Below are 14,653 nucleotides of genomic sequence, written 5' to 3'. Positions count from 1 at the left end.
CAGTTCTTGTTATCTATAAAGTTTTCTAATTTTTGACATTGAAAAGTTGCTATACACAGATAAAAAAAAAAGAATTTGTTGATTTTGAATATTTTAGATGGAGTTTAGTTTATACAAATTTATCTGTTTCAGAACAGCAATGAATGTTAAGTTTCTTGCTCAAGGAAACAACGGCTTGTCCCTGACAGGGTTTGAACCCACGTGGTCAGCAATCCTTACATTACTAGCCTGACGTGTTAACCACTTTGCCAGGCTGCCAATAAAAAGTATTTGACTTGTACATTAGAATAATGCTGATTATTTTTCAGCCACTCGGTCAAACATGGCACAGAATAGAAGACGTCCAAATGTTCCCAACAGTCAACCAGTGAGTAGATCAGCTCCACAAGCTTCATCATCCGGGTCACAACCAGTCAGTCTCACCATGACAACAGCTGCCATGGATACAAAAGAAGGCAGACAATATTCCGCTGGTAGTAATTTATCACAGTTGTCTAGAATGGCTGAAGAAGAGAAGGTAGAACAATTGAAGAATATGTCAAATTTGGTAAATCTTATTGTTAATTATATCAAATGAGTCGTGCCATGACAAAACCAACGTAATGGGTTTGCGACCAGCATGGATCCAGACCAGCCTGCGCATCCGCGCAGTCTGATCAGGATCCATGCTGTTCACTTACCAACCCTATTACAAGTAGAGAAACTGATAGCTAACAGCATGGATCCTGATCAGACTGTGCAGATGTGCAGGCTGGTCTGGATCCCTGCTGGTCGCAAACACACTTGGTTTTGTCATGACAAGGCTCAAATATTCTTGAAGAACAGAGGTCACATCATTGTCCCAACTGTGTGTCACATGTCTGGAGCATAACTTGAACAGTATTGGAAGAATTTAAGGAAAACTTCACATTGTGATCTAAATCAGTAAGAGGAAGTGTCATAATTTCTTCCATGCTTTTGATGGTGCAAGGGGTCACTTGGGTAAAGATCACCTTTGCTGAAAACATATTTTAATAATTTGCTTATACAACCTTTATTTATTGGCTGATATGCATTGAAATACATTGACAGATGTGTAGGTTTTGTGAGCATATATTGCTTTTAGCGATATTTATTGTTTTTAAGTTCCTAAATAGTTTTGGTAATGTAGATATTCAGTTTGAAAGTAACTTTTTATCTTTAAAAATTATCTTGTTAATAAATGAAGCATTTTACTAATTTCAAACTTTGATTATTAATTGATGAAAAATTTGGCAAAATTATTGTGAATAAAGGGTTTGAATGGAAGAAATGTGCACAGTATGGTATTGTTTGTTGTAGAAAGGTTAATTTTTATATTATAGAAAATTATAATTTTTCATTGCAGATGAATTTGGCCAAGAAAGGTCCAGGACCAAATAGTCGTATACCTCTTCCTACAGGTCGATATTTCCTGAACCTATCTCCTTCAGAAATCCCGCCTCCAAGGACTCCTGTTCACAGCAATGTCCGCCCACCTAAATCAGGTGGTATGCGCAAAGCTAGCATGGAACGAACATTACCTTTAGAATCACCTTCCACATATAGAGGTTTGACGCCTGTAGGTCAGTCTGGGAGAGAAATACTTGATATACCTAAAGCCAGTGCTACATCATTATCTCATCATCAGGCCAAACCTACAACCATTGAAGCTAACATGAACGTCAATAACAATGAATCGTGAGTTGTCACTCTAATTTTTTGTAATTTATATAATATTAAATGTATGAGTAATTTGAATATACTTATATCGGACAGATGATTTCTATAGACTTTTTGTATGTTTTTTATCAGTTACACCATGACAAGACATGTAAAAATTGTTAATGTTGATTAGAATTCTGCAGTTTAAAGATCTAGATATTGTAGTTACATTACTGACAATTTTATATTATCAACAACTTTACTATTTGGTTCGTTAACAAAATATATCAATTAAACAGAGAATCTCAGAAAAGGCGTCGCAGATACACGATGTTGAAGAGACGTAATTTAACAAATCAATCTCCGAGTTCTGGTAAAAACAGTGGTGGTAATATCCGCTCTGTTGTACGCCCAGCACAAGATTCAGGAAGTGAGGCAGATAAAGGCGGGAAATCAAAAAGAAAAAGAAAGAAATCCTCGAGAAAAAATGTTTCCATGGCTTCACCATCATCTGATGATACAGGCCAAGGTGAGAAATGTCACATTGTGTGGTAATTTATTCCCTTTAGCATGTTGTGTGTGAAGTCTGTGAAATGATATGTTTGTATTAATTAAACACTTCAGCATGAATGATTTAGTTCACCTACTGTTAACTTATACAGTAACACTTGTTGTCTGTAAATATTACTTGTAGAATTATAAATCTCTAGAAATTAACATAAGTCTATATAAGTCATGTTTTGACTGGCCTGATAATAGGTTTCAGTTAAAGTATGTCATACACAGATATTTGTTTTCTAGATATAAGGTATTGTTCTCTTTAGAAAACATTGTATTTATACTGATAGGATTATTGAGCTCCTTATTGAGAATAAATCACTTCAACCACTAGGCTGTCTATAATCTTTGTATGAGATGACAGTTATTATACAGCATGCAGTTTGAATTGAGCATGTTAAACGAGCTATAGAAACCTGTTTTATATTGTATTTATAATGAATTAATAATCTATATATAATTGAAACATATTCCACACAAGTTCATTATCTGTTTTATAATTGGAGAAAAATGATTTTCTATTGAAGATCTTTCTTACAAAGAAATCACAAAAGAAAACAGTTTTCTATAGTCTCAAATATCTGAACAAACAATTTGCTTGTTAGAAAAAGTATGGATATGTTTTATAGTATAAAAAATAATACTATAAATGATGAGCAGTAACAGCTATAGCCATCAAGTTACTTCTTTAATACTTAACCAATCTTAATAACAAAGTGTCTGCTGTTCATTTTATGGGAATGAAAAAAAAATGTTTTTTTTTTATTTTTTATCCAGCATGCATTTTGAAAAACTAACAATTAATATATTTTACTATTTTATCATTTATTTACTTATTTCATAGTACAAGGACCCTTGTTTAAGCCCGTGCCAGGTATAAATGTTACAAAAGTTGTTTTATTTATGTTAAGCTTTTCTAACTTGTCTCTCTAACAAATCTGTAGTGCAGATTTTCTATTTATACAGGGCTTTATTTAATTGTCTGATTTACACATGTATATAGAAAATATTAAATCTGATCTCTTATGTTATTTACTAAAAGTTAGTCTAAAGAATGTTGAAAAATTTAACATATACATGTATATTTAATGTTGATGATGTGATAATTGAAGGTGAAATGTTTGAGTTGTCATCTCTGTGTCTGCCTTATAAATCAACTATATTATCTTAAGTTTAGGATATAATATATGTTATTTTGGTTTTGGAGTGATATATGTGGATATATTACCTGCTAAGATTTTATATCACCCGAGCCGTTAGGCTCCAAAACCAAAATTTTATATCACTCCAAAACCAAAATAATAATTTTATTACCCTTCCCCTGCCGAGATTAGACAATTTTTTAAAAAATAGTTGTTTAAAATGAAACGTCGAAATAAGATTCCCTTTAGGGTACCCCTTCATGACAACATGACGTCACATAAATACATAACGTATTTTTCCCCCGTACCTAACGAATGTAAACAAGAGAAAAGGAGTAGTCTATTGAACGCACTTTTTTGTAATTAATATCAAGCTTTCACAAGGTCATATTTGTTTTCAATACTGATGAGAATATGTATCATTACTTTACTTTGGTAAATATTTATCATTTGACAGTTAAAAAGTGCTTTTAAATCGGAATTTACACCGTGTAAAATCGAACCGTACGCGCATCACCTCAGCGCATGTTGTTTACAACGTTGGGTACCCAACGGGGAAATTTAATGTGTATATTACCCGTCTGGCTCAGTTATATCAATTTCTCTTGAATTTATTTCAATAGAATATAAACTTCCAATTTCTTTCATACAAAACATATTTTTTATATTGTATAATTAATGTATTTTGTTATTTATGAATTTCATATTAGTTGGAGATATATGAGTTGTTAAAGTTTAATGAGCAAAAAATCTTCTTTTATCATGGTTTTTGTTTTGGTTTAAGTTTAGGTCTTAAAAGAAAAAAAGATAATTGAGAAATATTTGTATAAATTCCTGATAAAGTGAGGCCAATTTTTAATACAGTTAGGAAAATAAAATGTTGAATGTCAGTTATATGAATTTCAATTCATGATTTATGTATGTCCGGTATTGTTGAAGCAGCTACTTGTGTAAATCAGATATAAATATTCAGCTTCCTCTAACTATAAATATATATATCTAGTGTTTTTATCTGGCAAATATTATAAATATCATATTTTAGAGCTGTCTTAAAATGCAATAACAAATTAATATATGGAGAATGTTCAACAGTTCTCCTAAATAATGCGGTGTTTATGATGGTGAAATATTGTGTGATCATTGTTGCTTATATCATAGACTTGTGTCACAAAAATGTTATACACAGCAATGTTATATGTAGCTTATCTTTTTATATACCGGTACTTAATTTGCTTTACTTATTATGGCAAGGGAACTAACTCTTTGTAACCAAAAGATCTTGCTTAGTGACAGCAGTGTCACATTGTTATTGTATTTCTGTCCCCATTTAAGTGGGAAATATTGTATTTTCCACCACCAATAAAGTAAGAAACAAAATGTTTAACCTTTACAGTTTTTATTTGCAATTGAATACTCAGTTAAAAGATCATTCCTGACAGGTGGGCATTACTCAAATAAGTAAATATAACAAGACATAAACACAGAATTCTTGATTTTCATGATATGGCACAGATGTAAGACAAATTGGCATTATTCCAAAAGCTATATTTCTATGAGTTAAACTCATTTTTAAATGGTATAGACCTATATTTAATGAAGTAGAATTTAAAAACAGTAAAGTTATGTTGTTTTCATTTCTTATGGTCAACTCTACAAAGCATTGTTACATAGAAAGTCTCTGTTATTTAATATGCATAAAAAACTGTATATAAACAGAATAAAATATTATACTGCTATATCAAGTAGGTTTTTAATGGTACAATGCACCATTCACTCAAAATGAAATATATCAACATATTTCTTTGATACAGACAGTTTGGAATTATTTTTTAAAGAAATTAATACAAAATTTTTTAATCTGCGGACAGCAAAGATAGCTCTAGTCACTTTAACTCAAGATATTTGTAAAGATTTGATACTGATACTTTTTTTTAGAATTATCATAGATATTGTACACAATCTTTGCATACTTGAGTATGGGACATGGCAATTACTTGCATATTATGGGGACATGACATACTTGCATATGGGGACGTAACATATTTGCTTAATGGAAGGCATATTTGTAGAACAAGGGACATAACTAAGTGACCAGTATTTCTAGAGTTATGTCCCTTTGAACACATGGAAAATAAATTTTGTATGTGTACCAACATCTGGAATATTTACATTAACACAATACTATTTATCTCATTGAGATGCAGAGTGCTTAACATTCATATCACCATGACAACTAGTTGAATTTAATATTTTTAGTTATTTCCTTAACATAATGAACATTATTAATTACCACATGCAGGTGCTCTTGTTGTTATTATTGGTGTTGGTAGGATGATATATTGTTCAGATTAATCTTTCTATAATACTGTTCACAAACTAAACCTAAAAATTTATAAATTAATTTGTTTTGTCAATTATTTCATGAAAACCTTATAAAAATACATTTTGTATGTGTACGTGCACAGTACCTTTCTATGTAGCCTAATAAATTTTGCGTGAACGATTTGACCCAATTTACAGACTTTTGTTATGCTGTCAAATGATCCAAAATTATCTCAATGTCTCTTGGACAAGTCTAATTAGTTGAACTACTTTCTATTTAATACTTGACCATATATTTGATATCTGTTGATATATAACAAGTTTAACTCTGTCTTTGCTGCTAGAAATATAATTATTAACACTTATAAAGAGATATCTGAGCACATTAAAAACACATTAATATCTCTTTCATTCTCGCCTGTCTAGAAATATGAATGATTAACTGTAATATTCCACTTGTTATGTAAATACAAAATTAGAAATATGATATTACATTTTGATTAAGTTGTCATAGAAATAAGAAACATAGAAATGATGATGTTAGTTGTCATGGTAACCACAAATATATGAGGTAATAAATGTTGCATTTTATATGAGAAATATCTTGTTGCCAGTAATTATAACACATAAATGTGCGGTAATATCATCTGATGTAAACGTTGATTTAAAAAAAGCATTTATATTTCTGAAAATAAACGTTTACTTAAAACATTAGCTAGAACAATAAATATTTTGAATTATTTTAAGTTAAAAGTTTAAAGCAAACATTATTGATTTGATATTTTTCTTTCTGAGAGTTATAAAAATAAGTATGGTAAAGGTATTGCAGTTGAATTCTAATTCTTATTTTGCAAGGCCTTATAAGAAAAAGAAAAACTTTGTTTTGTTGAAATACATTGTATTTATATCTTTAATTATTAAAAAAAAAGGTTTTAAGGAATACCCAAATGTATTTGATAAGACTCTGCTAAACTATTTTGTACTTTGTTGCAACAGTTGACTTTACTTTGATCACTGGGGTTGGTGTAGCAGGAAGTGCTGTGACCCTATCACCAAGGTAACAAGTCACATGTTCAAGTCATGTGACCTCACCATTACTGAAATGGTGACCTTTGAACTTTTGCAGCTTCTTATTGTTCTTGTTTAAAGGTGGCATAATCAAAGTTACATCTGAGCAAAAATATAATGAGTAATTCACCCAAAGTAATTCAATATATATCTTGTAAGCTAACAATTTGTATCTAGTTTTAATTTGTAGAACTAAACAGTAGTTTTTTTATATGCATCTTAGAAGTAAAACTTTAGTGAATTGTTAAATTATAATGTAAACTTTGATAATGCTGTTTTTTTTGCTAACATTTAATCTTTCAGCATGGCATGCAATGACTATATTAAACAGTGGTAAAAGAAACCTCTTACATCAGACTTCAAAGTAATGACATGTTCTTTGTTTATACATGTTTACTGCAAAAATATTAGAACTATTGTTACACATTTTGTTATGTTTTTTTTTTATTTGAATTTCCAGTTATATAAATATCAGTAAAATGTTATTACTGGTTTATATAGAGGTTTCTTTATTCCAAAGTTGTTTTTTATCTTTACTTTGGATCAGGTATTGAAGCTGTTTGCTTGAGCAGAATCTGTAATAATTCCATGTATATTTACTATATCACGGTGATAGGGCGATAACCACAACTTTTCCGCGCAACGTCAAAATATCATCCTTCTGACCGAGACACTGTATATTTCTGGACAAAATATTAATGGCGGGATAACCAAATTCCAGGTAATATCTTACAAAATATCTTACTGCTGGACATTGCAAGATTATTCCAATTGTTTAAGTATTCCATCGAATTTTTGAGACAATTTATTGTTAATCTAGCACAATACAATTCACACAAAAACACATACTTCGAAGAAATAGTGTTTACAAAAGATTGTGTGTACCTCAACATGACTCGTACTTGTCACAAAAACATGTGTTATAACGACGATGTCTTTGTTCTATGACCTAACGAGCTCGTATATTTATTATGGTTAACCCTAAGTTCAAGTTCCATACAAAATTGTGTGTATCTATCGTAAATTTCAGGGAATATTTGTTGAAAAAAGGCCTACTGACCCGAATATTGGAGCACCGTACAACACTGAATTCAAACACCGCATTCTTTTTCCGTTAGACCGATAAATACTGGAACCGTCTTCTTTTGAATTATACAATAATCTTACAAATATGTTTTATAATAAATTTTATTTGATGAAAGTTTGATGAAAGATTGTTAACTTGCTGTTATGTTATGTTGCTGTTGTATCATACGTTATGTTATGGGAAATTTCTGAAGGTCTGATCTGTGTTAATACTACCAGTTAGATAAGTGCAATGGTATCTATATATAGATAAGGATGTCTTTTCCTTTTCCAACTTATTCAAACTGATAAACCCCACATGGAAAGATTGAAGTTCTTGGCAGACTATACCATCAAACAACATCGAGAAACAAAAGGAATGAACTATTTGTTAATGGGAATTTCTTATTGCATACTAATTTGATAAAGTTGCAAAAGTCATAACACAAATTTTCATGGTGTAGTTTTTGCAGGAACCCGGGCAATATTTCTTTAATCTCTTCAGTCATCGTCTCCAACAATGTGCTTTTTTTAAACAATCTTTTGCGAAAGTTTGACTTCATATTCTTTTTCTTATGTGGTGCGTTACGCATATCGTCCTGAAATACAGGGAGGCGCTGATCCATTGGCGTACTGCTGATATCAGAAGACTTAGTTGGGCGCTCTCCAGTTGCTGCAGTATCTGCAGCTTTGCCAATTTCGCACGTTGCTTTGGCTTGTTCAGACATATGTTTGAACGTATTCTTTTTCTGAAAGCAAACATTAATATCAAAAATCAACGGTGCTAAAAAGACAGAAAAATGCGGTGATTTTAAGGAGGAATAATGCGGTGCCCTAATCTTATGATTGACAAAGTTGTGCGGTGCCTTAAAATACACACTTGGAAACATACAAATCATACCAAATATACAAAAAACGAATTATTTATGTATTGTAACTTGTTCATACGACAATAATGTACATATTTATATTGTATTTTGACCAGTTGTATGAACTGAACGGACTAGAAATACGTTATATTTCGTAATCAAAGCAAGATTTTTTTCAGTATGCCCTAAATGTTTTCACTATCCTGACTTAATTAATGAAGCATTTTGCATGTAGTAAAGATAAATAAGTTTCAAATTAAATGGCACGTTCGATGAAAAAGAAAAACTGATGATTTTACCTTGTTTTGAGCAAATTATATGCTGTTTTCGTCTCGGTTACAGGCTTGCTGTCCATTTGTACCACAGAAATATACGGTGTCTCGGACAGAAGTAAGATATTTTGACGTTGCGCGGAAAAGTTGTGGTAATCGCCCTATCACCGTGTATATTGTAATATATAATTATGTATATACAATATATTACTAACTGTATAAATACTGTAATTATTTCATATAATATCAGCTGACTCGGACAGGTATATATATAACTATATCCTCAACTCACACATATATTATATACATTGTGTATTATATACATAGGAACTTTATTTATTTATTGTGACTTGAATGATTTGAGCTATATTTACATGATTTAGTCACATGGTCAATATATGAGCCGCGCGATGACAAAACCAACATAATGGGTTTGCGACCAGCATGGATCCAGACCAGCCTGCGCATCCACGCAGTCTGATAAGGATTCATGCTGTTTGCTATCAGTTTCTCTACTTGTAATAGGGTTGGTAAGCGAACAGCATGGATCCTGATCAGACTGCGAGGATGCGCAGGCTGGTCTGGATCCATGCTGGTCGCAAACGCACTATGTTGGTTTTGTTGTGACGCGGCTCATATTTTAATTGCTTTAATTGCTGTACTATATTTTAATATAGACACATCGTGTGGCTGCATTATTTCTGTCATCTTTATATCACCAGACTTTGTTTGCATAAGAGAGATTTGTGCTTTGGCTAATATTCCTGTAGTTATCACTTCAATCATTACTTAAATCATTACCACAAACATTTCCAGACTATTATTATTGTATGTATAAGGACAGAGTTTTTTCAACAGTTTTTGTATGGTGACAATGGTTTTTAGCTCAACTATTGGAAGAATATGGAGAATCTTAGTACTTGCCATGACATCAGTGTAGGTGTCACAGTGTCACACTTTGCCAGCAAGTTGTTATCTCCTAGAAAGGGAATAGGTTAACACTTCTCACACTTAAATGTTCTCTATGATTATCTAACATGATGAGCATAGGTCCCATAACTCAAAGTTTCCTTTTCATAGAGTTTTGCTCCTTTTTGTGTCGCTTTGAAAAGGTGACATATAGGGGTTACTTTTGTCGGTGGCAGCGTCTGTGTCAGCGTCGTTGTCGGCGTCCCCTAAAGCTTGTCCGGAGCATAACTCAGTCACTATAAGTCTGATTGACTTCAAACTTGGTATGCGTGCTTCTTTCAATAACCCGAAGTGCAGTGCACAAGGACCGGTACTCTGCAGTTCTTATTTTTTGAGTTTAATTGCCCTTTGTTAATTTTCATACTTTAATTTTGTCCGGGCCATTTCTCTTGAACTAAAAAAGCTATGGACTTGAAACTTCATAGGATGATAGATCTCATTAAGAAGAAGTGCAGTGCACAAGAACCGGTACTCTGCACTTCCTAATTTTTGAGTTATTGCCCTTTGTTAATTTTCATACTTTATTTTTGTCCGGGCCATTTCTCCTAATGTATAAAAGCCATGGACTTGAAACTTCATAGGATGATAGGTCTCATTAAGAAGAAGTGCAGTGCACAAGAACAGGTACTCTGCATTTCTTATTTTTTGAGTTATTGCCCTTTGTTTATTTTCATACTTTAATTTTTGTCCAGGCCATTTCTCCGAAAGTATAAAAGTTATGGACTTGAAACTTCATAGGATGATAGATCTCATTAAGAAAAAGTGCAGTGCATAAGAACTGATACTCTGCATTTCTTATTTTTTGAGTTATTGCCCTTTGTTGATTTTCTTACTTTATTTTTGTCCTGGTCATTTCTCCTCAAGTATGAAAGCTATGGACTTGAAACATCATAGAATGATAGATCTTATTGATAAGAAGTGCAGTGCACAGATATGCTGCTCTGCACTTATTATTTTTTTTGTTATTGCCCTTTGTTATTTTTCATATTTCATTTTTGTCCTGGCCATTTCTCCTAAACTACATTGTTCACAAGGCGACACATCCAACTCGCGGAGTTCTAGTCTTACTGTCAAGCACTCAGAATAGTCAAGGGTGCTGTCGTACGGATAGCTTTTGTTTTAAATCTCATTAATGTGTATAGTGTGAAGAAGGCAAAAGATAATTTAAAGACATCATAGAATTTTAGAAAAAAAAATGATGGAATAAGTTTTAAATAAGATTTTATAAAATAATTCTGTCAATAAATATGTAACTAATAATAACTTTTTATGAAACTAGGAAAAATATGTACTTTCATGATAGGGATATTTGGCTGAATTTTGGCTACAGTCTGGCCTTATTATACCCCCAAAAACGAAGTTTGGGGGGGTATATAGGAGTCACCCGGTGGTCGGTCGGTCGGGCGGTCGGTCCAGACGTCCGTTGCATTTTCCTTGTCCGGAGCATAACTTGAAGACTAATGGTTGGAATTCAATATAACTACATACAATGGTCAAGCACATTGAGAGGAAGTGCAGTGCACAAGAACCATAACTCTATCTTGACTAATTACAGAGTTATTGCCCTTTGTTACTTTTCCTTGTCCAGGGCATAACTTGAAAACTACTGGTTGGAATTCAAAACAACTTCATACAATTGTCAAACACAATAAGGGGAAGTGCAGTGCACAAGAACCATAACTCTATCTAAAGTAATTACAGAGTTATTGCCCTTTGTTGCTTTTCCAATGCTTTTTTTTTGTCCGGACCATAACTTGAAGACTAATAGTTTGAATTCAATATAACTACATACAATGGTCAAGCACATTGAGAGGAAGTGCAGTGCATAAGAACCATAACTCTATCTTGACTAATTACAGAGTTATTGCCCTTTGTTACTTTTCCTTGTCCAGGGCATAACTTGAAAACTACTGGTTGGAATTCAAAACAACTTCATACAATTGTCAAACACAATAAGGGGAAGTGCAGTGCACAAGAACCATAACTCTATCTAAAGTAATTACAGAGTTATTGCCCTTTGTTACTTTTCCATTGATTTTTTTGTCCGGACCATAACTTTAAGACTAATGGTTGGAATTCACTATAACTACATATAATGGTCAAGCACATTGAGAGGAAGTGCAGTGCATAAGAACCATAACTCTATCTTGACTAATTACAGAGTTATTGCCCTTTGTTACTTTTCCTTGTCCGGGGCATAACTTGAAAACTACTGGTTGGAATTCAAAACAACTTCATACAATTGTCAAACACAATAAGGGGAAGTGCAGTGCACAAGAACCATAACTCTATCTAAAGTAATTACAGAGTTATTGCCCTTTGTTACTTTTCCATTGCCTTTTTTGTCCGGACCATAACTTGAAGACTAATGGTTGGAATTCAATATAACTTCATACAATGGTCAAGCACATTGAGAGGAAGTGCAGTGCACAAGAACCATAACTCCATCTTGACTAATTTCAGAGTTATTGCCCTTTGTTACTTTTCCTTGTCCGGAGCATAACTTGAAAACTACTGTTTGAAATTCAATACAACTTCATACAGTTGTCAAGGACATTAAAAGGAAGTGCAGTGCACAAGAGCCATAACTCCATTTTGACAAAATACAGAGTTACTGCCCTTTGATACTTTTCCTTGTCAGGAGCATAACTTAAAATGTACTGGTTGGAATTCAAAACAACTTCATACAATGGTCAAGCACAATAAAAGGAAGTGCAGTGCACAAGAACTATAACTCTATCTTCAGTATTTATAGAGTTATTACCCTTTGTTCCTTTTCTTTGTCTTTCTGGACTTATTACAGAGTAATTCAATTAAACTTCATCAATGGCTAACCACATTGAAAGGAAATGCAACATATAAGAACAACAACTATCTTTAATTGCCCACAACCATAACTCTATATTTCAATTCTTTTACAAGGTAGTCTGTTACTAGTAACATCCTGACATTTCGGAAGCAGTCTTGTGGGGGTATTAATCACATTTAGTGATAGTTCTAGTTTTAAGCTTAAAATTATACAAACATTTGAGAGAAAATCAGTGACCAGTGTCTGTTTGATAGTGAATTTATCTAATTGTTTAGTATTTTGTGATATTTGAATGGAGCATCATATGTTACAGTGTAATGTTTTCTTAGCGGGGCGGGGGGGGGGGAGGAGATGTTATCATCAAACTGGGATTTGTATAAGGCAGTTGTCACTGTATTTGTCTGGTTTTTGTCCTGATAATTAAAGATTTAGTTCTATATAAAATTAGTAACAGTTCTCTAGTGTACTGAACTTGTCTCCGGGATGTAAAACTGTAATATAGATATTGAACATCTTATGTGTTACATGTATATCTCATGCTACAACTTATAAATCCTACATTAGTTCTTGTAATAGACATAAAATTTCCCTTGTTATTACTTTGATTCTTTTTTAAGAAACTTAATGTCACATATGAACACATGTTTGGGACTTACTGTAACATTCTGTAATGATTTATTGAGGACCCAGAACTAAATGAACGTCTCTGAAACTCTTCTTTCAGCAGTAATTTGAGCTGGATAATGATTAGACCAAAAAAAGGAAAAAGGTCAGAAATTATGATTAAGACAATTTGTTGTGGAAAAATGAATTTAGGATATTTAGTGAAAAAAGGAATTAAACCAATCTGATGAAATATCAGTTCTCAAGTAACATAACATTTTTGTGAAACACTTGATTAGGAAGATCTGACAGTCAGAATTGAATCAAACATAAGGAATAAAAGAGTAAAACATTAAATGATGTAGTTATAGTTTGAAAGACTTAAATTTCCTCAGGTTTCTTCTCAACATAAACTTGATCAATTTGACCTGGTTACTCAACATTGGTTTTATCTTATACACAGAGGTTTTTCTAAACATTCTGCCAGAAAGTTTTATTAATGAATTTTACTAGTTCACTCATGTATAGGTGATGAAGAAATATTATTTTTTTCCAGTGCCATATCGATTCCGACTGAGTATGTATATTTCAAGAAATAAACAATGTAGATTTTGGTTGATTATATCTTGAAATAGTAAAAACCATTTAGATTCCCCACCAAATGAATTAATATGGGCATTTATTTTCATTTTCCTACCTTATCAGCTATTGCTTTTTACATGTAGAGAATAATGTATTTTGTAGAAGGTGTTTTAAATTAGTCACAACAGCTCGTGTGAAGGACTTAGTTAATGATATAACATTATAACCCCTCACTATTTTTGTAATATTGATTTCCAGTATTCTCTTGTTAATTCAAGTGTACCATGTGATTAAAAATTTTGTACTGTTACATAGGTAACAGTACTTTTTCACAGTAAAAAGGTGAAAAATAAGAACCTAGTATAGAAACAGTGTCCCAATGAAGTATTTGTTCGGGGGTAATAAAATAAATGACACACTGGTTTGTGAGTAACAACAAAAATATCACTCCTTGCAAAAATACTGTAAATCTTGCTAAAGCCTCAGGTAACAGTATTTTCCTTAGATAATATTTTTACTGTTACATGCAAACCTATGTGTTTAACTTATATACTTAAGAGTATCACATTAGAATTTTAACCTGGTAGCTTTTAGGTTTTATCATCTTACAGAATGATAAATTAAGTCAATTCCATCAACACTGTAACACTGTGTGTCTACTAGTAATTTATAACAAAATGTATTTTTTTAACACTTTGAGAGTTTAATGGCCATAATGAAAGACCAATGTGA

General features: G+C 32.3%; 1 protein-coding gene across 8 annotated transcripts in view; it reads left to right on the top strand.

Moving 5' to 3' along the window:
• The window catches only part of LOC132756321 (cytosolic carboxypeptidase-like protein 5), a 40,794-nt gene that overhangs the window by 17,780 nt on the left and 8,361 nt on the right, over positions 1-14,653 (top strand). The window contains exons 12-16 of one of the 8 annotated variants that reach the window (XR_009629316.1): positions 309-547; positions 1,367-1,698; positions 1,962-2,191; positions 3,065-3,094; positions 6,681-7,116. Coding sequence is in view for 6 of the 8 variants with exons in the window: in XM_060747358.1 (XP_060603341.1) it covers positions 309-547; positions 1,367-1,698; positions 1,962-2,191; positions 3,065-3,094; positions 7,056-7,116 (892 nt within the window). In the remaining 2 variants the exon portion in view is untranslated. The remainder of the gene's footprint in view (positions 1-308; positions 548-1,366; positions 1,699-1,961; positions 2,192-3,064; positions 3,095-6,680; positions 7,117-14,653) is intronic. The other 7 variants (XM_060747360.1, XM_060747358.1, XM_060747357.1 and 4 more) reach the window with 7 other exon arrangements.

Source organism: Ruditapes philippinarum, unplaced genomic scaffold (assembly GCF_026571515.1).
Source record: "Ruditapes philippinarum isolate M1 unplaced genomic scaffold, ASM2657151v2 ctg2111_1_1_1_1, whole genome shotgun sequence".
Lineage (NCBI taxonomy): Eukaryota > Metazoa > Mollusca > Bivalvia > Venerida > Veneridae > Ruditapes > Ruditapes philippinarum.
The sequence above is the reverse complement of the archived record's forward strand: the minus strand, read 5'-3'. Positions and strand labels throughout refer to the sequence as shown.